Source organism: Macrotis lagotis, chromosome 2 (assembly GCF_037893015.1).
Source record: "Macrotis lagotis isolate mMagLag1 chromosome 2, bilby.v1.9.chrom.fasta, whole genome shotgun sequence".
NCBI classification, from domain to species: Eukaryota; Metazoa; Chordata; class Mammalia; order Peramelemorphia; family Peramelidae; genus Macrotis; species Macrotis lagotis.
Genome location: NC_133659.1, coordinates 257,115,354 through 257,139,585, shown reverse-complemented (window position 1 = coordinate 257,139,585; position 24,232 = coordinate 257,115,354). Strand labels below are relative to the sequence as shown.

Below are 24,232 nucleotides of genomic sequence, written 5' to 3'. Positions count from 1 at the left end.
GCCTTTTTCATATACTTAAGTTGCACAAAATGCTAATTAACTTTTAATGAGTAAACTGGCCTCTTTGAAGTTGTGACATCAACATTTCTTGCTGATATAAAAGGGTTATGATGCTATGGAAATGTGTTTTTAAATTATATATGAAGAGTCCTAATTATATTGTTTTATTATGTAATAGTATTTTTTATACTTGGAATACTTTTCTCAAGGCTTATAAAATAATCATTTAGGTGTATGCACATATTTATATAAATAAAAGGAACTCAAACATAAATAGAGTTGGTTATTAAATTCAATGTGATATAGTGGATAGAGTGTTATAATTGAAGTAAGAAAGTTCTGAATTCAAATTCTCCTTCTGAAATAAGGGAGTGGAGTTGAGACCAGAGAGAAGTGTTTTAGAAGTATTGATTTTATAACATTTTCCAGAGCTAGAGCTGTGTGTGTGTGTGTGTGTGTGTGTGTGTGTGTGTGTGTGTGTGTGTGTGAGAGAGAGAGAGAGAGAGAGAGAGAGAGAGAGAGAGAGAGGGAGGTATTATTGGGGTAGCATGTCTTGAAGAAGGTTAGGAAGTAGGAGATGGGATTGGATCTGGACTAGAATGCTAACCAATCAGAAGTCCCAGGGTTCACAGTGGAAGTTTGGTGTGCCTGCTCAGTGCTATAGACTGTATCAAAGAACATGGGTTAATAATGCTTACCTTACAGGGTGGAAGTGCTTTCTTGGCAGCTCAGTCTCTTCAAGAGTGGTGACTTTCTTTATTGACCCTAGAATGACTACCAATACTACCATAACTGCTCAATAACTTCTGTGGTTCTTTTTTACTGATTATAGGGACTCTGTCTCTGTCTCTCTTCTTTCCTTGAAATGATCTCTTTCTCTCTCCAATACACTCTCATCTCAGTTAAATATGTGACTTGTGAACCTCCAGTCAGATTACTCTGCCAGCTTCAATCTGAATTTATAAATTCTCAATAATCCAAACCTGCTTTCTTTCTGGATTTAATTCCATCTGCTTTATCATTCTCATCATATCATTCAAAAAAGTAAAATTGACACAGACTCAAACAGCTATCTAGATTTTAATATACCATCATAAGCATAGTACTAATAAAATAAAATAATACTGCTTAAAAAGCTAACAGTTTTAAACTTAGGTGTGAAAATTGCAGTCAAAAGAAGGGGAGGTAAAGGAGAAACAAGACTGGCTTCCCCTTTAGGGCCAAAGAAAGATGGTAGATGAGCATATAAAAGGGCACAGAGAGGGAACCTTCAGTTAAATACCAAAAGTCCTTGCTTTTGAAGGTCTGTCTGATTCTGGGCTATTCCTTTTTTCAGTGGAGTATTTCTGACAATTCAGTCTTCTATTTGTTACTGGGGTCCTGGAGCTGAGTGTTGGTTGAATCCCTATGATGGAAAAGTTCAGCTTATGAATCCTTGTTGGTTTGCTGTCCTGGCTTTCTTCTTGTCCTGGGGATGAAATTAACTCACATTTCCCCAAGCAAGCATGAACCTGGAAGTTTATAGGGGGGTTTTTGGTTGTTTTGGGTTTTTTTTTTTATTTTCAAGGCATTGGGGTTAAGTGGCTTGCCCAAGCCCACACAGCTAGGTAATTATTAAGTGTTGGAGACCAGATTTGAATTCAGGTACTCCTGACTCCAGGGCCAGTGCTCTATCCACTGTGCCACCTAGCTGCCCCTGAACCTGGAAGTTTAACCTAGATTAAATTGCCTGTGTCTTTCTGGCTCACTAGACTCTGAGAAGAGAACTATAACAATTTTATAATAAATAGCCATCTCCTTTGTTGCTTTGTCTCTCTGGTATCAGAGATTAGGTTTTTAGTGACTGAAGTGCTTTCTGGTTTGTTTTGGCCTTCCTGTTTTGATGCCTGCTTTATATATATGTTAAATTTCTTTAAATTATTGCTAGTTTGGGGGGCAGCTAGGTGCTACAATGGATAGAGTACTGGCCCTGGAGTCAGGAGAACCGGAGTTCAAATCTGCCCTCAGATACTTAATAATTAATAATTATCTGTGTGACCTCAGGCAAGTCACTTAACCCTGCTGCCTTGCAAAAAAACACCCCCCCAAAAAAAACATTGTTAATGTTTCTCCTTTTATCTATTTCAAAGTTTTCAGTCAGCAGCTCAATTGAATAGGTTGCACTGTAATAATTGCAAGCAATGTCTTCTTAGTTCTATTCTCATTCCTAAACTGTAAAACTGTGAACAGAAAATTATCTCTTTGTTTCTTTAACTTTTTGTTTGTTTGTTTGTTTGTTTTTGCAAGGCAATGGGGTTAAGTGACTTTCCAAGAGCACACAGTTAAGTAAATTTTAAGTGTCTGAGGCCACATTTGAATTCAGATCCTTCTGACTCCAAGGCTGGTGCTCTATTCACAATGCCCACCTAACTGCCCCCTGTTTCTTTAACTTCTTTAACTTCTAGTGTTCAGGTCTCAAGCACCCTCCCTAACCTTGGCAAAAATGGCCATTGTTTTCACATAAGAAATACAACACAGAGTATCTAGATGATCTTTGGGTTTGTTGCTTTGCCTTTTTTTTTTAGGAACTAATGAAAAAAGGAATTGGGAAAGGTTTCCTTAGAAAATGGGATTTTAGTTTAAACTTAAATTTTTGGAATAAGCATTCACTATTTGGTAAAAATTGTTGGAAAAACTAGAAAGCAGTATGGCAAAATTGGACTATAATCTTACACCATTTACCAAAATAAGGTCAAAATGAATACATGACCTAGATATAAAGAGAGCAATTACAAAACTCATAGAGCATGTAACATATTACTTATCAGACTTATCAATAAGTGAACAATTTATGAATAGAAGAGAGCAGTTAGGTATAAAATGAATAATTTCAGTTACATTAAATTAAAAAGCTTTTGTTCAAATTAAATAAATGTAGCCAAGATCAGAAGGAAAGCAGAAATTGGAGGTGGGGGGAGAATGTTAAACAGTTTCTCAGATAAAGGTCTCATATCTCAAAAATATAAAGAACTTTGTAAAATCTATAAGAATTTGAGTGATTCCTCAATTGATGATTGGTCAAAGCATAAAAAGACAAAAGTTTTCCAATGAAAAAATCAAAACAATTTATTGTCAAATAAAAAAGTTCTAAAATGATTATAAATTAGAGAACTGAAAATTAAAACAACCTTGAGCTATCATTTTACTACTATAAGATTAGATAAAATGGTTGAAGGGGAAAGAGACTTTAAAGAAGTCAGGGGAACCAGTAAGTAGAGATGAGGAGGGGGGGCTTTCTAGGCATGGGAGATAGTCAGAAAAAATGCCTGGAGCAGAGAAATGGAGTATCTTGTTTGAAGAACAGCTAGGAGGCTAGTGCCACTGGATCTCTGGACTATGTGAAAGGGAGTAAGACATAAGAAGCTTGAGTGTGTATGTGTGTGTGTGTGTGTGTGTGTGTGTGTGTGAGAGAGAGAGAGAGAGAGAGAGAGAGAGACAGAGAGAGACAGAGAGAGACAGAGAGACAGAGAGAGATAGAGACAGAAACACTGTTATGAAGGACTTTGAAGGAGTGTATGTGTGTGTATGTGTGTGATAGAGAGATATGGTCAGACCTGCTAGGGGATGTCTGATAATTAGAAAAGACAAAGGGTTTAGAGAGAAAAGGGTGGTGAAAACTCATCACTTTCAGGTCAAAAATAGAGCCTTTTGTGTTTGTGGTGTCACACTAGAGAGAATCTCTACCCAGGACTTTTATTACTGGATCCACTAGAGGAAAAATTGACAATTTTTTTCCTGTTATTTTAGATTGGATTATATTTTTCTATTTTGTTTCTTTAAAAGTCACATAAGTTGTTTTTGCAATAATCTTTGCTTATTTGAATACTTATTTATTATTATATCACTGTTCCCTATAATGAGTATTGCAGCTAATATGAGAAGTATGAATTTTGCATCCCTAAAATATCTGTTCCTAGTAATCTGCTGAACACATCATGATAGTTCATAAATGTTTATATTTTTCTTTTTATTTTGAAGTAAACCTAGAATATATGCTATAATCATGACCTGAGTCCAGAAAGTTTATTTGACATCTTTCTGTATTGCACATAATAAGGATAAGATCTGCCTACTGGCCTAGAAACCCTAAGCAATCAACCTGAAGTGCTTAATTCCCTTTCTGAATGTTTTCTTTAACCTACTTGTCTTGATGAGGGATGAGTTAGAATTCCATTAGGAGGTTCCTAAGATGGGACCTTAAGGTGGTCCAATGGTGGTACTAATCCTGGAGTCAGAAGGATCTGAGTTCAGATTTGATCTCAGACACTTAATAATTACACAGCTGTGTGACCTTGGGCAAGTTACTTAAGCCTTGCAAACCTCCTCCCCTCCCCGCAAAAAGAGGATTGTCCTACAAGTGCAGGGCTCTAGAGGGAGAAAGTTTCTTTGATATGGGGAACCCAGACCGAATCTGCCTGGACCTCTTAAGGAGATTACCTGAGAAATTTTGTTGCATTTGTGTAAAAAGAGATATCTAGAAATTTGTCTGGACTCCAGTTAAGAGATTCCTATGTCCTGGGAAATTTATGGAGGTGTTTCATCCAAAATAGTTTGGTTTCTCATCTAAGTGTGACTGGGAAATTTCAGTTAAAAGGGAAAAAGTTCCATGTCGTTTGGGATTTCTGTAGGAATTAGGTTTTCCTGCTGAGAAAGAAAAACCAGACACGACAGAATCGGGATTTGAACTCAAGTTTATGACTCCAAGGTCCTTTCCACCCAGTTAAGACTCGGTGTGAGAGACAAGTATGGGTCTCTATCTTTTCATAGAAGGGTTGCAGGATAATGAATTCTAATTATTTTTTTTCTTTCTCTTGCACCAAAGTCTTATTAAATTCTTAGGTTTTCAATAGAAACTCTGCTCACAGACCCCTTGTAGGGAGCACAGCTATGAAAAGTCCCATTTTACAAATGAAGAGGTTGAGGGGGCCAGGACGTGTAACCCACTCAGGGGCTTCCTCCTCTGGTCGCAGCTGGCCACGCGCGCCCATCCCCAGCCTGCACTGTCCGAAGGTCAACTGCTGCCTCTGCGGCTGCGGCCCCAGCCCCGTCCTCCGCTGCCTTGTCCTCCGGCCCATTGTCAAGGTCGGAATCCGCAGGATAATGGGACTGAGATTTCTGGGCATCGCTTTGTGGCTAGCGGGGGAAGCTTTTACCTCTTATTGCGACCAGGTGTCGCTCTTCAAGAGTAAGTGCCCTTTCTGTATGGGAGGGAGGAGCTGGGAAGGACGGAGACGTCCAACTGGGCTGAGGTTGGAGATGAAGGGGAAATTTTAGCGGAAGACTAACGGGGTCCGGAAGTGCCAGGTTAAAACCCGGTCTTGGACACTGCCCGACCATAAGCCTCAGATTCCCTGTCAGCAAAGTGAATGTGGGTTTGTGAACGTCAGCTACCTAACGACTCTACCTGCCTGAGCATCCTCTCAATTTGACTGAATATTTTCCCCTATGATCTCTAGGAGAAAAGGTTTAGATTAGGGTCCCAGATGCTGATTTTTGGAAGGATGCTCCTGCCTCTTGTCAGAAATCACATTCAAAGAATAATACGCTGAGAATGTTGGTCCTTAGAGCTTAAACTTCACATTTTGCAAATGAGGAAACTGAAGCAAAAGAAAAGAAAGGTACTAATGCTCGCCACAGTTATAAATGCAAAGTGCCTGACAATACCACTGCTGCTGATTAATGTGTTCAGTTTTATAAATTTACATCAAGCTTTCAATAAACTAGATAGGGAACAGGATGCTTACTTGTGCTGGGCATTCAAGCAAAAAAGACAGCTCCTTCCCACAAATAATGGGAAAAGACAACACATAGAAGGGAGCTGGAAGGAAGAGGCTGTCTCCATTTTTTTTTTACTAATAGTTAAGTTTATAGACATTACATTTTTTTTAATTTTAGAAAGTTTTTATTTATTTTCAGTTTTTGCCCCAATTTTTGCCCCAATCTTGCTTCCCTCCCCCTACCCCCCACAGAAGGCAGTTTGTTAGTCTTTACATCCTTCCCATAGTATGCATTGATCTAAATTGAATGGGATGAGACAGAAATCCTATCTTTTTTTTTTTTTTTTTAGGTTTTTGCAAGGCATTGGGGGTTAAGTGGCTTGCCGAAGGTCGCTCAGCTAGGTCATCATTAAGTGCCTGAGGTCATATTTGAACTCAGGTCCTCCTGACTCCAGGGCCAGTGCTCTATCCACTGTGCCACCTAGCTGCTCCTAATTTAGAAAATAAATATAAATCACAGTTGATCTTGGATAAATAATCAATGATTTCTATAATTTCTATTTCTAGAATGTGGAAGAGTACCATTGAAAAATGAGATACAAGAATCTCGAATTATAGGCGGTCACATGGTTCAATCTGGATCATGGCCTTGGATAGTAAGCTTGCAAGTTATGATATTTGCTGACCAATTTACACATTTTTGTGGGGGGTCCTTAATTAAAAAAAAGTGGATCATGACTGCTGCCCATTGCCTTGAAAATTATAGGTATGTATTCAGCATTATATGCTATTTAAGCTGCTCACATGTGTTAAAAAAAAATGAGGTAAGCTATATAAATATTTACATTTTGCAGATAAGGATAGGACTCAGAGATGTTAATTGACTGACTCAAATTCACAAAATTATACTCAGTAGCAGACCTGAGGTTTTTAAACTTCAAATCTTTTTTCCAAGAAGGTTCTTCTGAGTATAGTGCCCTAGAAAACAATTTTCTCCTAGTTATTTTCTGTAGCTGGGGGTTCCTCTTCAGGTTTAAATGGATTAAATATTAAAAACTGGTTTGACTAGCTAAATTATTTTTCAAAGAGTTTAGAATGAAGCCCAAAGAAACAAAAAAGATGTGATAAGTCAGCTTTTCTCAGTTAATATACATGCTTTGGAATTCCTTTTCCTCTTCCTCTTCCTCTTCTTCTCTGACTATATGTTAGTATATACATAAGATGCAATGTGACAGTGGAAGGAGTACTAAATTTTGTATTCATTTCATTAGATTAAAATCTTTTCTCTACTACTTCACTACCTGGATAATTTTTTAATCCTCATTGAATATGTCTTCAAAAAAGATTCTAATAAAGATTTATATAGATGGGGGAAAAGACACAAAAATCATTAGTTACTGATGTTTTCCTGGTCATCTTTTTTAGCATTAATAAAGTTTGAGATATTTTTTTTCTATGTCTTGAAAATTCTCCCCTACTTCATAAACTTGGTATATCAGTCCCTTAATATCACAATTATATCACTCCTCACGAATTTCCTTTATACATATTTGCTCCTCCAATTTCTTTTCCCATCTATATAAATATTTATGATTTCAAGGACATTTCTGTATCTCTCTAAGCAAATCTAAGATTTTTGATTTCAGGTTCAAGTGGGGTGGTTCAACTGACCTTGATAGCAAAAAAGTTTGTTGTAAAATTTTTTATAAATGTTTCTCATTTTCTTCTGTTTGATGTTTTCCTTTCATTTTTATCCTTAAATGCCTTGAATATGACTTTCTTTAGTTGAATGTCTTGCCAAACTTTCTTTAACCTATCTGATTTTTACTGATTTGTAAGAAAATATTGCTCATAATTGTCCATCATCTTTCACTATAAGATTTTATAAATGAGTTTCTATTCTAATCTGATGTGACCTTTGGCAGACAACATTTTCCATTTAGCTTTTAAGTCAGATGCTTTCTGAATAAGTCATTTCTGTTATTTCATTTAATTTTATATTGTTTTATTTTAGAAAGTAAAACAAGGGGTGGTTAGGTGGCGCAGTGGATAGAGCACTGGCCCTGGAGTCAGGAATACCTGAGTTCAAATCCGGCCTCAGACACTTAATAATTACCTAGCTGTGTGGCCTTGGGCAAGCCACTTAACCCCATTGCCTTGCAAAAACCTAAAAAAAGAAAAAAAAAGAAAGAAAAACAATTAGTGATTGGACTAGATAGCTTCTAAGGCCCCTTTCATCTTAATAGAATTATCTTAAATTTATGATAGCATGAACTTATGAAAATTTCCATTTGTCGCCTTTTATTTGTATTTTTAATATAATTTTTAAAACAAAAGATACATTGCATAATCTTATAATATTACAAACTAAAAGATGAAAAATATTAAACTGTTATCACAAGGGTATTTCTATATTGCAGAAATCCCCAACATTGGAGAGCTGTTGTTGGAGTCAATGATCTTTTCCAAAGTCCTCAGACTTCTAGAAAAATACAAGTTGATACTATCATTATCCATCCATTCTTTATCCCAGGAAGCTATGTAAATGATATTGCACTTGTTCGTTTAAAAAAAGCAGTGAATTATAATAAGTATATTCAACCTATCTGCCTCCCATTCTTTGATTTTCTGCCAAACTTGACTAGAGCAACAAGGTGCTTCATAAGTGGCTGGGGCCAAACAAGAAGAAAAGGTAAATATTGACCTTTTACTAAATGATCCTTTGCTCAGGTGCATTTGATTGATAGCTGCTGTGGAGGAAAGGAAGTCTGGGATTGAGCAGAGACAATAATTTACAAACATATTCCTATATGACCTCAAATATCCTTGGGAATGTAATGTAAAAATAAGCTCTAGGGGAGTGATTGTCATTTCAAATTCACTTTAGTTCTGCTGTTGACTTTAGAGGAACAGGCAGCTTGTTGGACCCTCCCATAGATAGCATGTCCCCATGTATACAGAAGAGAGTATGAAGGTGAAAAGAAGCTATATAGGTTCCAACAATTCCAATTCAATCCTATTCAATCAAACAAAGCCAAAAAATGAGGAATGGACAGAGTAAAAGGCATTCATTTTAATTTACTGATCATTAATGGAGTTGCTGCTCTCTGTAAGGTGAGTAAACAGAGGGACAAAATTGATAGTGAACCTTCCTTGGAGTCAGGAAGATCAAATTCCATCTCTGAGGCCTGCTGGCTATGGGACTCTGAGCCAGTAGTAGCCTCTTAAGAGTTTCAGGCAACTCTCTCAGATTCTGAGTTGCAGAGTTGATCTGCATCAGTAGAAGAAATTTCATTTCCTAATTGGAAGTTCACACTGATGAAAATAGGTTTGAATTTTTAAAAAAATTATGTAACATGTATAATTGGGATAGAAAACTACTGTGCTATGAGAACAGATGAGGTGTTCGAGTTTTAGAAAAAGATGGAAAGAATTGCTTGAAGTAAAGGAGAATAAAATGAACAGAACCAAGAGAATGTTATGTAATAAGCAATATTGTCCTCTAAGTTTCAGCTTTGAGTGACCAAGTCATTTTAAGTATTGTAAATATTCAAATCAATTACAAAGGACCTATGAAGGAAGATGCTATCCACAGACAAAGAGCTGATAAATAGAAGCATGTATAATATGATTTTACATATATGTTATATCTAATGATAATGTTCTCTAAGGTGAGATGGGGAGGGAGGGAGAAAAGAAAAGAACAAAAGAAAACAGAAGGAATCTCAGAAAAGCAAGGTAGCTTTGACAATGAGGTGTAATATTTATTCCATAGTTTAAAAAAAAAAAGAAACTGTGAAATGGAAATTCGTGGTTTTGTACTGAATCCTATTATATTGTGCTATGTACATGTATCAAAATGCCTAATTTCCCAAATGTTTTGTGAATTTTTGTTGTAGGTCAATATTCTTCTATTTTGCAAGAAGCAGAAGTTCATTATATTCCTCGAAATATCTGCAATAGTGAAGAAAGTTATGATGAAACTGTTCCATACACTTCATTTTGTGCAGGAGAAGAAGATGGAACTGTTGATACTTGCATGGTGAGACTCAATAACTTTCCTTTAAAATATGGGCAAATGATAGCATTGCTGTATATCCTCAGGAGATACAGAGACTGGCTGACCAGGATAAGCCTTCAGAATGTCAGGCATCAAAACTAGGTCAGCCTCTGTTTCCCCAACAATCAGTACTATGTAACTAAGGTCTGTCTTACTCAGTGGCATCATAGCTCACTACTCATTTTCAGTTAGGGGTTTGGGGTCAAAGGCCAACATTACCCAGAAGATTCTGGAGACAGTGGACAGATGGACACACAAACAGAATCATCAGGTTGTAAGGGAACTTGAGAATAGCAACTAAATTCTGACCTTGTAGCTTAGTCCTCTGGTCCAAAACAATTCCCTTCTATCCTCTTTGAGACAAGATTAATTTATTGATTGATACCTTCTGTTTTTGTGAAAGTCATTTTCCATTCTGATTCTTCCATTAAATCTTTTGTTGTAAACAAAACAAAAAAAATTTTGAATAAAAATATCTAATACAAAGACTGTCTAGCAATAAATAGAATATTCTGGCCTAGAAATCTTCCATTTCTCTGCTCTGAAAGAAGAGGCATGTTTCATAATCTCTTCTATAAAATATTCATTGTTTTTCCTATTACTCAAAATTCCTTTTCCTTTTCCTATATCCTCCTTCATTGTTTGCATTATTCTCTTAGTTCTGCTTATTTCATTGGAAATATCAATCTTACTATGCTTCTCAGAATTATTCACATTTCTTATTTATTTTTTCATAATATCCTACAATTCACAGAAGTTTTTCTAGCTATTTCCCAACCTTTTTTATCTCTAGCACAAAGAATGCTGCTATGAATATTTTGACATATATTGAATCTTTATAAAGGGATGAATTTTAATTTAGTCAGTTTTTCTTCCTAATTTCAAATTGAAATCCAGAACAACTGAACTTAGCTCCATTTTACAGAGCTTTGGTGTACCTATCTTTCTACATACAATCTTTTCAGCATTTCTATCTTTGTTGTCTTTGTCATTTTGCATAGTTTGAAGTAAAATCTCAAGAGTTCTTAGAAATATTAAAATTAAATTAAATTAAATTATCTTTTTATTTGACTCAGAGCATGACATCATACAGTTCTTCATTTGAAAACAGTTCACATTTCAAATAGAATGGAAAAGCAAGATTCATTTTGATGTTAGGGTTCTTACAATGCCTTACCTGCCAAAGGTCACATAGTTAGTAAGTGTTAAGTGTTTAAGGTCAGATCTAATCCCTACATGAAAGGTCCCACCTCTGAAGATCTCTAAGGAGAGGAACTACCCTATTTTTTTATCTCTTGGGTCAATCTATTCTACTTTTATATAGCTCTAGTTGTTGGGGAGTTTTTCCTATTATCTTGCCTCTTGTGCAATGTCTCTCTTTTACTTCTGGATTTGCCTTGTAGGGAAAATGAAATTTAGACCTTTCTCTGTATTACAATACTTTAAATACTTGAAGACATCTATAATGTTCCTCTAAACTTTCTTTTCTCCAGGCTAAACATTTCTACTTCTTTCAAATGATTTTCTTATTAAATGACCTTTAGCTATCCTGACTGCCCTCTTCTAGATGTTTCCTAACTTTATCAATATTCTTCTTAAACTGTGAAGCCCAGAACTGAATGCAGTACACTTGATGAGGATGTAACATTGATCACCCTAGCCATTACTCTGTGAGAAGGCAGGGTTATGTTATATTTCACTCTTCCCTGAGGGTTCTTGGTGCCCTAAAGGAATTTGGACATATCTAGGTTCTTCATCATTGACTCCAGCCCCCCACCAATGGTTCTTCTCCTATTGTAAGGGATATAAGATCCTCTGAAACCAGTATTATGTTAGTTACCTATGGTCAGATTAACCTTGACAGAGGAATATTTACTTCAAGGTAAAATCGCAAATATTCAAACATACTTGTTCCAAACAGTAGGAAACATAATCTTCCATTTCCCCTTTCATCCCAGTCCATTGGGAGAGGAAGGAAAATAGGTTCATAGTTTAGTTTGGTTCTCATAGAGCACAGTCCCAGAAAATGCCCTTTGGACTTGAGTCTTGACTTTTTTCTTTTTTTAAAAATTTTCTTTAATTTATTTACACATTACTAAAATATTCTTGTTGTAAGAGTAAACATAACTGGCAGCAGGTAGGTGGCGCAGTGGATAGTGCACTGGCCCTTGAGTCAGGAGTACCTGAGTTGAAATCTAGCCTCAGACACTTCATAATTACCTAGCTGTGTGGCCTTGGGCAAGCCACTTAAAAGCCCCATTTGCCTTGTAAAAACATAAAAAAGAAGAGTAAACATAATACTCCTTCCCCCAACATAAATACAAAACCTCATGAGAAATAAAGTGAAAGAAAGAGGAAATAAATGTGTCTCAGTCTCTGTTCTGATACCATCAGATCAGTCTGGGGTGGATCACATTCTTTATCATAAGTCCTTCATTGAAGTTACTTCTATATTTTTCCAAAGTTACTGTTGCTGATTGTAATTCCTTCCATCCATTCTTCCCCACTACCCTCTATTATATTTTCTCTCTCCTTTCACTTTGTCCCTTTTCTAAAATGTTCTGTGGGGAAGCCGAGTGGCACAGTGGATAGGCCACCAGCCCTGGGGTCAAGAGGCCCCAAGCCTACATCCCACTTCAGAGACCCAGCAATGCCCATCCCTGTGGTCCTGGACAGGCCATTCAATCCCACCACCTTACAAAAAGCAAAAAAGAAAATGCGTTATATCTGACTGTCTTCTCCTATGATCTACTCTCTTGTCTATCACCCACATTCCCCCTCTCCTCTCCGTCCCCCTTCTCTCCTTTTTCTTCTAGATTTCTATACCCTATTGAATGTGTATGTTGTTTCCACTCTGATCCATTTCCAATGAGAATGAAGGCTCCCTCATTCCCCCTCGCCTTCCCCTTCCATATACCATTGTCAAAGCTATTTCTTGACTCTTTTACACGAAATATCTAAGTCTAATCTACCTCTCCTTTCTCTTACTCCCAGTTCATTTCCCTTTCACCCATTGACTCCATTTTTACAATATGTTATGCCTTCAAATTTGGCTCTCCCCTGTGCCTCATCCATAAAAACTCCTTCTACTTGCTCTGTTAAATGAGAAGGTTCATATGAATATTATCACTATCATCTTTTCATGCTGGGATGCACACAGTTCATCCTCATTAAATCCCTCATAATTTACCCTTCTCATCCACACTCTCTCTATACTTCCCCTAAGTCCTGTATTTGAAGATCAAACTTTCTGTTCAGCTCTAGTCATTGCAACAGGAACATCTGAAATTCCCCTGTTCATTGAAAGCCCATCTTTTCCCTTGGACGAGGATGTTCAATTTTGCTGGGTAATTGATTCTTGGTTGCATTCCAAGCTCTTTTGCCTTCTGGAATATTATATTCCAAGCCCTACAAGCCCTTAATGTGAATGCTGTGTGATCCTGACTGTAGTTCCACAGTATTTGAATTGTGTCCTTTTGGCTGCTTGTAAAATTTTTCTCTTTGACTTGGGAGTTCTGGAACTTGGCTATAATATTCCTGGAGGTTATTTTTTTTTTGGATCTTTTTCTAGGGAAGATTGTTGTATTCTCTGAACTTCTGTTTTACCCTCTGCAATTTTCCTGTAGAAATTCTTTAAAATGAGATCAAGGCTCTTTTCCTGATCATGACTTTCAGGAAGCCCAATAATTTTTAAATTATCTCTTTTGTATCTGTTTTCCAGATCAGTTTTTTTTTCAATGAGATTTCATATTTTCTTCTAGTTTTTCATTCTTTTGGTATTGAATTATTGTATCTTGATTTCTCACAAAGTCATCAGCTTCCTTTAGCTCCATTCTAGATTTGAAGGATTTGTTTTCCTCAGAGAGCTTCCTTATCTCCTTTTCCATCTGGCCAATTCTACTTTTTAATGCATTTTTCTCCTCAATAACTTTTTGAGCTGTTTTATCCATTTGACCTAAACTGGTTTTTAATATGTTATTTTCTTCAGCATTTTTTTTGGATTGCCTTGACTAAACTGCTGACTTCATTTATTCTACCACCCTTACTTGATTTTCAAAAAATTGTTTTGAGTTCTGTCACAGCCTGAGCCCAACTTCTATAGTTCTTGCAGTTTTTAGATGCAGAAGCTTTAACTTTCTTATCTTCAGTCTGTGTTTTGTCCTCTGTGATACCAAAGTAATTGTTTATGGTTAGGTTTCTTTTTTTCTGTTTACTCATTTCCCTGGCCTGTGCCCTGGTTTTGGGGTGCTTCTTGAGCTTCTGAGTATTATTGGGATACCCATGCAAGGACCTCAGTTCCTTCAAGGTCTTATGGGAGGCTCTGACTGCTGGTCTATGAATGACCACAAGCTCACCCCTCTGCCCTTGGGCTGTGAGGAAGGTCCCTGCCCAATGGGTGTCCCAGACTGCTACCAGGGTCTGTATATGGTCAAAGCCCCAGAGTCTTGTCCCAGGGACAGAGGACAGACCAGAGGGAGACCTAGTCTCCCTCTACTCCCTTACCTTCTGTGGACTGAACACTCTTGAGTTTTGACTTCTCAGGTTTTCCATGCAAGACTGACTGGATGCACCACCCCCATGGTTCATGAGGATCACATCTGGCACTCAAAACTGAGTAGGAAAAACAACATAGATTAGAAACAAAGATCTGCAGGCCAATTGGTCAGAGCCAGAGAAAATGAGAAGAATTGAGGGAAGGAAAGTTCTGCTTTTATTTGGTCAGTTCACATTGTACTAACTGAGGGTAGTGACCTAGCCAGTGACTAGGCTACAGCAGATAGCAGTTCCAAAAAGAGCCGAGCAAGAAAAGTAGTGAAAAAGAGCCATTGAAGAGAGATTGAATAGTTCAATCTTATTATTATTTTTTATTACTATTTTTTTTAGGTTTTTGCAAGGCAAACAGGGTTAAGTGGCTTGCCCAAGGCCACACAGCTAGGTAATTATTAAGTGTCTGAGACTGCATTTGAACCCAGGTACTCCTGACTCCAGGGCCAGTGTGTTATCCACTGTGCCACATTAGCCACCCCTGAATAGTTCAATCTTAGCAATGTTTTTTAGTTTGTTTTTTTTTTGCAAGGCAGTGGAGTTAAGTGATTTGCCCAAGGCCACATAGCTAGGTAATTATTAAGTGTCTGAGTCCAAATTTGAACTCAGGTTCTCCTGACTCCAGGGCCGGTGTTCTATGCCCTGCACCACCTAGCTGCCCCTAATCTTACCATTTTTATTTTTCATTTTTATTTATTTATTTCTTAGGTTTTTGCAAGGCAATGGGGTTAAGTGGCTTGCCCAAGGCCACATAGCTAGGTAATTATCAAGTGTCTGAGGTCAGATTTGAACTCAAGTCCTCCTGACTCCAGGGCCAGTGTACTAGCCACTGTACTACCTAGCTGGTCCCCCTGATAACATATTTAAATAACAAACAAACTTCTAAGCAAGAGTTTTTTGGTTACCTAGAAACTCATAGTAAACCAATTTCCTTCAATAACTTATTGAAAAAAGTTGTAAATGGAATTGGCATGTGGCAAGGAGGAAGAGCTATGAATGGAGTCAACCATCTCCCTAGCTTTTGCTGGAGGTTGCAAGGTGACCTTGGCAAAGTCTCTTAACTCTCAGTAGCTCAGTTTCCTCATCTGTAAAACTAGGAAGCTGGATGAGATATCCTTTAAGGGAATTCAGTCTAAAAAGGCATAGATGACTCATTCATAGTTTTGCAACTCATTTTTTTATTTTGTTGCTATTGTTGTCTTTGTTTTTGTTTCATTTATCAAAGGCTCTCCATAGTCCATTTCTATAAGTATATCCAGAATTCATGTAGTTACTCTTTTTTTCCTTTGGAAAAGAATAGACTAGAATAGTTCTATATAAATAGTATCATAAAGCTTTTTATTATTTTTTAATATTCTTTTTATTTTAAAAAAATTTTTTTCCAACTGTATATTCTGCTCAATGAGACAGAAAGCAGAAAATATGTGAGTAGTAGGAGAAATGAGTATAATTACTATGAATATTTGCAAACTGGGAATATATTTAAAATGTATGCTTTAATTATATAAAAATCAAGTATAATATTTCAAATATTCCAATTTTTTTCATGACTTAAAGAATATTTGAAAAAAAATTGATGTGATTTGGGCCCTTTCCTTTTCTTTTTAATAGGGTGACAGTGGTGGACCTTTAATGTGCTATATTTCAGAGTATGAAAGATATTTTCTAATGGGAATTACCAGTTTTGGATATGGCTGTGGTGAAAAACATTTTCCTGGAGTTTATACTGGGGTGCAGTTCTACAAAATGTGGGTGAACAATATATTGCCTCTGGCAGCAGCCAAAGATACAAATAAAATTAAAATGACACAAGGAAAAACAATGTTAATAATGGTCTTCATCATTCTACTAGTGAATATATAAAGCAGCACTAAGGATATAGTAATTTAATTTTATAATGAGCCTATCCTTTTTCATCTCACTATTGGACAAAGATGATATTTATTCATTCTTTCATAAATTATCTTCAGGTTCTCATATCAACAATTTTTGTTGATATAAGATATCAATCAAAATTTAATACTGAATCATATCCTTTCCATATGTATCTTGATACTTATATTAAATGATACTTTGTATTTGAAATACTTTCCCCAATGTTTATATCAAATATGCTATGCTAGCATATCATTTATAATAAAAAAAACAATAAAATGTCTATTATGGAAATTATAGTTGTTTATTTTAAAATCTTTTATGAAATGAATATGAATATTTTTCTTGAAATTAAGATCCTTTTGCCTATTTTACAGTATCTCTTCAAGATGTATAAACTTTGAGTGTATTATTTTCCTTTGGGGTCTAGGGCCAGCCCCTAGGAATGATTTACACATGTCTTTGGAGACCTTTGGCATCAGAGATATGCATGCTTTCTTTCTCATTAAATAGATTTGTTGGCTTACCAGTGAACCCTGACCTAAAACATCTGTGGTACTAGAGGTGTGTGGGAAACTTTATGATAAGGAAGTCTACAGACTTCAATGGATAAATATCATAAATTTAATAGGGAAGCTATATAGGTGGGTTTTGTCTGACTTGTCATGTCTGAGATAAGTTTTGTTATAAAAGTCTGAGTATTCAAAAATAAAGTTAAGAGATTGTTTTCATGACCTTAAGTGTTAGTGCTTTTATGACATCTAAATGTTTGTGAGATATCTTTTCAATTTAGCTCTCAAGTAAATGTTCAGACATACACCTGAGTTGTTGTGGGCGATACTTTGAATTTTCCAAATAATATTTAAAGAGAGAAATGTTTGCTTGTTTTTAATTTCAGATAGTCAGTTACTTAATACAATTATCAGAATTGTACAAACTTTGATTTCAACATCCTTTGAGGGGAGAGAAATTTAGTCAAGAAGCAGATTACAGCAAACTTTTTTTTTTTAGGTTTTTGCAAGGCAAATGGGGTTAAGTGGCTTGCCAAAGGCCACACAGCTAGGTAATTATTAAGTGTCTGAGACAGGATTTGAACCCAGGTACTCCTGACTCCTGGGCCTGTGCTTTATCCACTACGCCACCTAGCCGCCTACTGCAAACTTTTTATTGACTTGTAAACGTTTTTTTAAAATTAATTTTATTTAAGGCAATGGGGTTAAATGACTTGTCCAAGGTCACACAGCTAGATAATAAGTGTCTGAGGTTGGATCTGAACTCAGGTCCTCCTGACTCCAGGAATGGTGCTCTATCTACTGTGCCACCCAGCTGCCCCCATTAATCTATTTCTTAACCAGTACCAGGCAGTTTTGATAACTGCCACTTTCTAGTATATTTTAGATCTGATAGAGCTAAACCTTCCTTTATAATTTTTTATGTTTCTTTGATATTCTTTTTTCTTTTTTTAATATTTCTTTATTCTCTTTTTGTAAAAATAATGTTTTTTATACATTAATAACATATTCTTGTCTAAGAGTAAACAGAATACCCCTCCCCCCACAAAATATAGACTCACTTGAGCAATAAAGTAAAAGGAAGAGAAAAAATTAAAATTAAAAAATAATAGTAATAATTATAGGTATGGCCAGGTGGTGCAATAGACGGAGGCCCAGCCCTGGAGCCAGGAGCACCAGAGACCATATCCAGCCCCATACACCCAAAAATCACCCAGCCATGTCACATGCAAGCCACCCAAACCCCACTGCCTTGCAAAAAACAAAAAAAGAAAAAAAAAGACCCAAAATAAAATAAAATAGTAATAATAGTAGGGGTGGCTGGTTGGTGGACAGAGCATTGGACCTTGAGCCAGGAACACCCGGGTCCAAATCTGGCCTCAGACACACAAAGATCACCCTGCTATGTGGCTCCAGGAAGGGCACCCAGCCCCATTTGCCCTGCACACCCCAAAATAATAATAATAATAATAATAATAATAAAATGTGCTTCAGTCTTTGTTCCAACCCCACCAACTCTGTTGTGGGTGGATCACATTCTTTATGGTAAGTCCGTGGCAAAAGTTACTTCCATATTTTTCCACCATTGCCATTGCTGATCGCAACTCCCTCCTTTCGTATTTCTCCACTACCATGTACTATATTTTCTCTCTCCTTTCACTCTGACTCTGCTGTAGGGTAGCTGAGTAGTGCAGCAGACAGATCCCTCTTCCTGGGGCCAAGAGGCCCTGAGCCCCCACACCACCCCTTAGGCGCAGCATCCACCTGTCCCTATGGTCCTGGACAGGCCATCCAATCCCAGCCCCTTGCAAGAAGTAAAAAGGAAAATGTGTTATAGCTGACCACTCTCCCCCCATGGTCCATCCTCTCCTCTATCACTCACATCCCCCCATTCCCCCTGTCCCCCTCTTCTTACTCCAGATGCTTATACCCCATTGAGTATATATGCTGTTTCCTCTCCTAGCCACCTCTGATGAGAGCAAAGGTTCCCTCATTCCCCCTTGCCTTCCCCCTTCCATATCATTGCAATAGCTCATTGTAATAAAGAAAAATCTTATTATATGAAATATCTTGGCCTATTCCCCCTCTCCTTTTTCTTTCTCCCATTACATCTCCCTTTTTTTTCTATTGACTCCATTTTTACACATGTTTTATCTTTGAATTCAGCTTTCTCCTGTGCTTCAACTATAAAAGCTCCCTCTACCTGCTCTATTAACTGAGAAGGTTCATATGAGTATTATCAGTGTCATTTGTCTATACAGGAATACATGCAGTTCATCATCAAGTCCCTCATATTTCCCCCCTCTCCTCCAATCTCCATGCTTCACCTGAGTGCTGTATCTGAAGATCAAACCCTCTGTTCAGCTCTGGACATTCTAACAGGAACATTTGAAATTCCCCTGGTTCACTGAAAGTCCATCTTTTTCCCTGGAAGAGGACATTCAGCCTTGCTGGGTAGTTGATTCTCGGTTGCATTCTAAGTTTTTGCCTTCTGGTATATTATATTCCAAGCCCTACGGGCTTCCAATGTAGTTGCTGCTAAATCCTGTGTGATCCTGACTGCAGCTCCACAATATTTGAATTGTGTTCTTCTGGCTGCTTGTAATATTTTCTCTCTGACTTGGGAGTTCTGGAACTTGGCTATAATATCCCTAGGGGTTGATTTTTTGGGATCTCTTTCTTTGGGGGATCGGTGGATTCTCTCCATTTCTATTTTACCCTCTGCTTCTAGAATATATCAGGGCAATTTTCCTGTAGTAATTCTTTGAAAATGATGTCAAGGCTCTTTTCCTAATCATGAATTTCAGGTATTCCAATAATTTTTAAATTATCTTTCCTAAGTCTGTTTTCCATATCAATTGTTTTTTTCAATGAGATGTTTCACATTTTCTTCTAATTTTTTATTTTTTTGATTTTGAAGTAATGAATCCTGGTTTCTCGTAAATTCATCAATCTCCCTGAGTTCTATTCTTTGTCTGAAGGATTTGTTCTCCTCAGAGAGTTTTCTTATCTCTTTTTCCATCTGGCCCATTTTTTTTTTTAAGCATTCTTCTCCTCAATAACTTTTTGAACTGTTTTATCCATTTGACCTAAGCTGGTTTTTAGCATACTATTTTCTTCAGCAATTTTTTGGATTTCCTTGACTAGGCTGCTGACTTCATTTTCATGTTTTTCCTGCATCTCTCTCCTTTCTTTTCCCAGTTTTTCCTTCTAACTCCCTCATTTGATTTTCATAGTCTTTTTTGAGCTCTGTCATAGCCTGAGCCCAATTTCTGTTTTTTCTTGGAGTCTTTAGATGCAGGAGCTTGTGCTTCCTAATCTTTAGAGTATTTTATCCTTCTTGAGCTCATATGCAAAATATTTCTCAATGATGTTCCTCTTATTTCTCTGCTTGCTCATTTTCCCAGCCTTAGCCTGTTTTGGGAGTGCTTCCTGAGCTTTTGGGACACTCCCACAAGGGTCTAAGTGTGTGAGGCTCTGTCCTCCCTCCTGTTCTGTGAATGACCATATGTGCCCCCCTCTGCCACAGGGCTGAGGTGGAGGGGGCCCCTGCTGTTCTGTTGGGGGGCCTAGACTGCGATCAGGATTTGAATGTGGTTAGAAACCCAGAGTCCTGTTCTAGGGGCAGAGCTCTGCAGTCTCTCTTCACTCCCCTCTCTAGGTTCAATAGGCTCATGCCCTGGGAGCTCCTGCTTACCTGCTCCACCTGCTTCTGTTCTTGGATCTGGGCTGAGGTGGCCAAGGTGCTAGCTGTGTGCCCTGAGGGCTGGGCTCCACTTGTTCACTCTGGCAGAGGTCCTCCTGCTTTTCCTCCAGTTTGTGCCAGGTGCTCCCCTGGGGAGGGGGGGGCAGTGTAGGTCAGGAGACTCCCCGCCTTCAGGAGGCTGAAGTTCTTTTGCTCTGGTGGGCCACCCCTCTGGCGAGCTGCCCCTCCAACCCTGGGGAGCAGAGCCTTTCTCCTCTTTTCCAGGTTACCTTGAGTAGGAGAACTGCCTCATTGGGTCCCTCTGTGGGTTTTGTCTCTCGAAAATTTAGTTAGAGTCCTTAGTTTTGAAGTTTTATGAGAGAGCTTCTAAGAGAAGTTCCTCTCTTGTCGCCATCTTGGCTCTGCTCCCTCCTTGATATTCTTGACCTTTTATTGCTCCAGATGAATTTTGCTACTATTTTTTCTAGCTCAGTAAAATAGTTATTTGATAGTTTGATTGATATGCCACTGAACAAGTAATTTAATTTGGATAGAATTGTCATTTTTATTATATTACATGACCAATTGACAGTTTTCCAGTTGTTTAGATCTGACTTTGTAATTGTGTTCATACAGTTTCTGGGTTTGTGTTGAGAGGTAGATTCACAAATATTAATATGGTCTGCAGTTACTTTAAATGGAATTTCTTTTTCTGTGTCTTGTTCTTGGGCTTTGTTGCACACATACACACACACACACATAAATGCTGATGATTTATAGAGATTTATTTTATATCCCACTACTTTGTTGAATTTATTTTATTGTTTCAAATAACTTTTTAGATGATTTTCTTGGGTTCTCTAAGTATACCATCATAACATCTGCAAAGAGGGAAAGCTTTGCTTCCTCATTGCCAATTCTGACTCCTTCAGTTTCTTTTTCTTTTCTTATTGCTAAAGCTAACATTTAAAAAAAAATCATTTAATTATTTATTTTAAGAAAAATTTTATTTATTTTGAGTTTTTCAATCCCCCCCCCATTCTTGCTTCCCTCCCCTGCCAAAGGCATTCTGTTAGTCTTTACATTGGTTTCATGTCATACATGATCTCAGTTGAATCTGATGACAGAGAAATTATATCCTTAAGAAAGAAAAATAAAGCATGAGATAGTAAAATTACATAATAATATAACTTTTTTTCTTCTAATTTGATGGTAATAGTCTTTGGTCTTTGTTCAAAGTACATAATTCTTTCTCTGGATACAGATGGTATTCTCCATTGCAGATAGCCCCAAATTGTCCCTGGTTGTTGCACTGAAGGGATGAGCAAGTCCATCAAGGTTGATCATCACCACCTTGTTAAAAGCTAACATTTCTAATACTATATTGAATAGTAATGGTGATAATCAGCATCCTTGTTTCACCCCTGATCTTATTGAAAATACTTCTAGTTTATACTCATTACATATAATGTTGATGGTTTTAGATAGATACTTTAGATAGATATTTTAAGGAAAACTCCATTTATTCCTATACTTTCTAGTGTTTTTTAATAGGAATAGATGAATTTTTTTTCGGCATCTATTGAGAGATAATAATATGATTTCTGGGGGCAGCTAAGTTGCACAGTGGATAGAGTACTGGCCTTGGAGTCAGGAGTACCTGAGTTCTAATCTGGCCTCAGACTCTTAATAATCACCTAGCTGTGTGGACTTGGGCAAGCCACTTAACTCCATTGCCTTGCAAAAACAAAATAATAATAATAATAATATGATTTCTGCTGGTTTTGTTATTGATATGATTCAATTATGTTAAGTGTTTTCCTAATATTGAACCATCCCTGCCTACCTGGTATAAATCCTACCTGAGCATGGTGTATTATATAGCAATTACATGCTGTAATCTCTTTGCTAAAATTTTATTTAAGAATTTTTCATCAATGTTCATTAGTAATAATGGTCTATAATTTCTATGTCTGTTTTGGTTCTTCCTGATTTAATAGTATTAGCACCATATTGGTATCATAAAAGGAGAACTATTTTTAAAAATAGTTTATGTAGAATAGGAATTAATTGTTCTTTAAATATGTGGTAGAATTCACTTATAAATCTAACTGGACCTGGAGACTTTTTCTTAGGGAGTCTTCAATTTCATTTTCTGAAATGGGTTTATTTAAGTATTTTATTTCCTCTTCTGTTAATCTGGGCAGTTTGTATTTTTATAAACATTCATTTCACTCAGGTTATCAAATTCAATTTGACAAAATAGCTCTGAATTATCTTTTTAAATATCTTGCTCATTGGTGGTTACTTTACCCTCTTCATTTTTGATTCTGGTAATTTTTTTATTCTCTTTCTTTTTTAAATCAGATAAACCAAAAGTTAATCTATTCTATTGAATTTTCATAAAACCAACCCTTAGTTTTACTTATTGCATCAATGGTTTTCTTGTTTTCAATTTTATTAATCTCTCCTTTGATTTTCAGAATTTCTAATTTGGTATTTAATTGGGGATCTTTAATTTGTTCTTTTTTCTATATTTTTTGGTTGCATGCCCAATTCATTGATCTCTTCTTTTTTCTATTTTATTTACATAAACATTTAAAGATAAAAAATCCCCCCCCCCCCAATTTCCTTGTCTGCATCCCATAAATTTGGGTTTGGTGTCTCATTGTTTTAATTTTCTTGAATGTAATTACTCATTATTTCTAAGATATGTTGTTTGATCCATTCATTCTTTAAAATTGAGTTAGTTTCATCACTTGTACAAAAATATTCATAGCAGCCCTGTTTGTGGTGGCAAAGAATTGGAAATCAAGTAAATGTCCTTCAATTGGGGAATGGCTTAGCAAACTGTGGTATATGTATGTCATGAAACACTATTGTTCTATTAGAAACCAGGAGGAATGGGAATTCAGGGAAGCCTGGAGGTATTTGTATGAACTGTTGCTGAGTGAGATGAGCAGAACCAGAAAAACATTGTCACCCTAACGGCAACATGGAGGTGATCAACCTTGATGGACTTGCTTGTTCCATCAGTGCAACAATCAGGGATAATTTTGGGCTGTCTGCAATGGAGAGTGCCATCTGTATCCAGATAAAGAGCCATGGAGTTTGAACAAAGTTCAAGGACTATTCCTTTTAATTTAGAAAAAAATATAGATATCTTATTGTCTGATCTTGTTATCTCTTATACTTTTTGTTTCTTCCTTAAGGATATGATTTCTCTCTCATCTCACTCAGTTTGGATCAATGTACAACATAGAAACAAAATAAAGACAGATTGCTTTCTGTGGGGGTGGGGTGGGGGAGGGAAGTAAGATTGGGGGAAAATTGTATAACTCAAATAAAATCTTTAATAAAAGAAAAAAAGAAAATAGACCCTCTGAACACTAAAAAAAAATTGAGTTAGTTTCCAATTAATTTTTGGTTTATCTTTCCATAACCCCTTATTACATACAATTTTTATTGCATAATGATCTGAAAAGTATGCATTTGATTATAAGGTTTTTTTTAATGCATTTCTGCATTTGATTATAAGGTTTTTATGCCCTAGTGTATATGGTCAATTTTGGTATAGTGCCATGTACTGCAGAGAAAAAAAAAGGTATATTCTTTTCTATCCCCATTAAGTTTTCTCCAGAGGTCCATCATATCTAAGTTTTTTCAGATTTTTTTGACCTTCTTAACTTCTTTCTTGTTTACTTTATGGTTAGATTTATCTACTTCTGAGAGAGGGAGGTTATTAAAGTTTTGCTGTGTATGTCTCCTTGTAATTCACTCAGCTTTTGCTCTAGGAATT

General features: G+C 36.7%; 1 protein-coding gene across 2 annotated transcripts; it reads left to right on the top strand.

The window, feature by feature from the left end:
• The first annotated feature begins 70 nt into the window (after window positions 1–70).
• LOC141514814 (transmembrane protease serine 12-like) lies at window positions 71–23,536 on the top strand. 2 transcript variants are annotated; one of them, XM_074225922.1, is made up of 5 exons: window positions 71–5,224; window positions 6,324–6,522; window positions 8,177–8,448; window positions 9,656–9,798; window positions 23,325–23,536. In XM_074225922.1, exons 1-5 carry the CDS (start codon window positions 4,927–4,929, stop codon window positions 23,370–23,372), a joined length of 960 nt encoding a protein of 319 aa, XP_074082023.1. In that variant the 5' UTR covers window positions 71–4,926; the 3' UTR covers window positions 23,373–23,536. The 2 variants fall into 2 exon arrangements, with proteins under 2 accessions (XP_074082023.1, XP_074082022.1); XM_074225921.1 differs by lacking the exon at window positions 23,325–23,536 and adding an exon at window positions 15,973–16,381.
• The last annotated feature ends 696 nt before the right edge of the window (window positions 23,537–24,232 follow it).

Bases quoted from the DNA above. Each gene is read 5' to 3' on its own strand.
- LOC141514814 (XM_074225921.1), top strand. From the start codon at position 4,927: ATGAAAAGTCCCATTTTACAAATGAAGAGGTTGAGGGGGCCAGGACGT. The intron at 6,523-8,176 runs GTATGTATTCAG...TCTATATTGCAG, and splicing joins CATTGCCTTGAAAATTATAG to AAATCCCCAACATTGGAGAG. The intron at 8,449-9,655 runs GTAAATATTGAC...TTTTTGTTGTAG, and splicing joins GGGCCAAACAAGAAGAAAAG to GTCAATATTCTTCTATTTTG.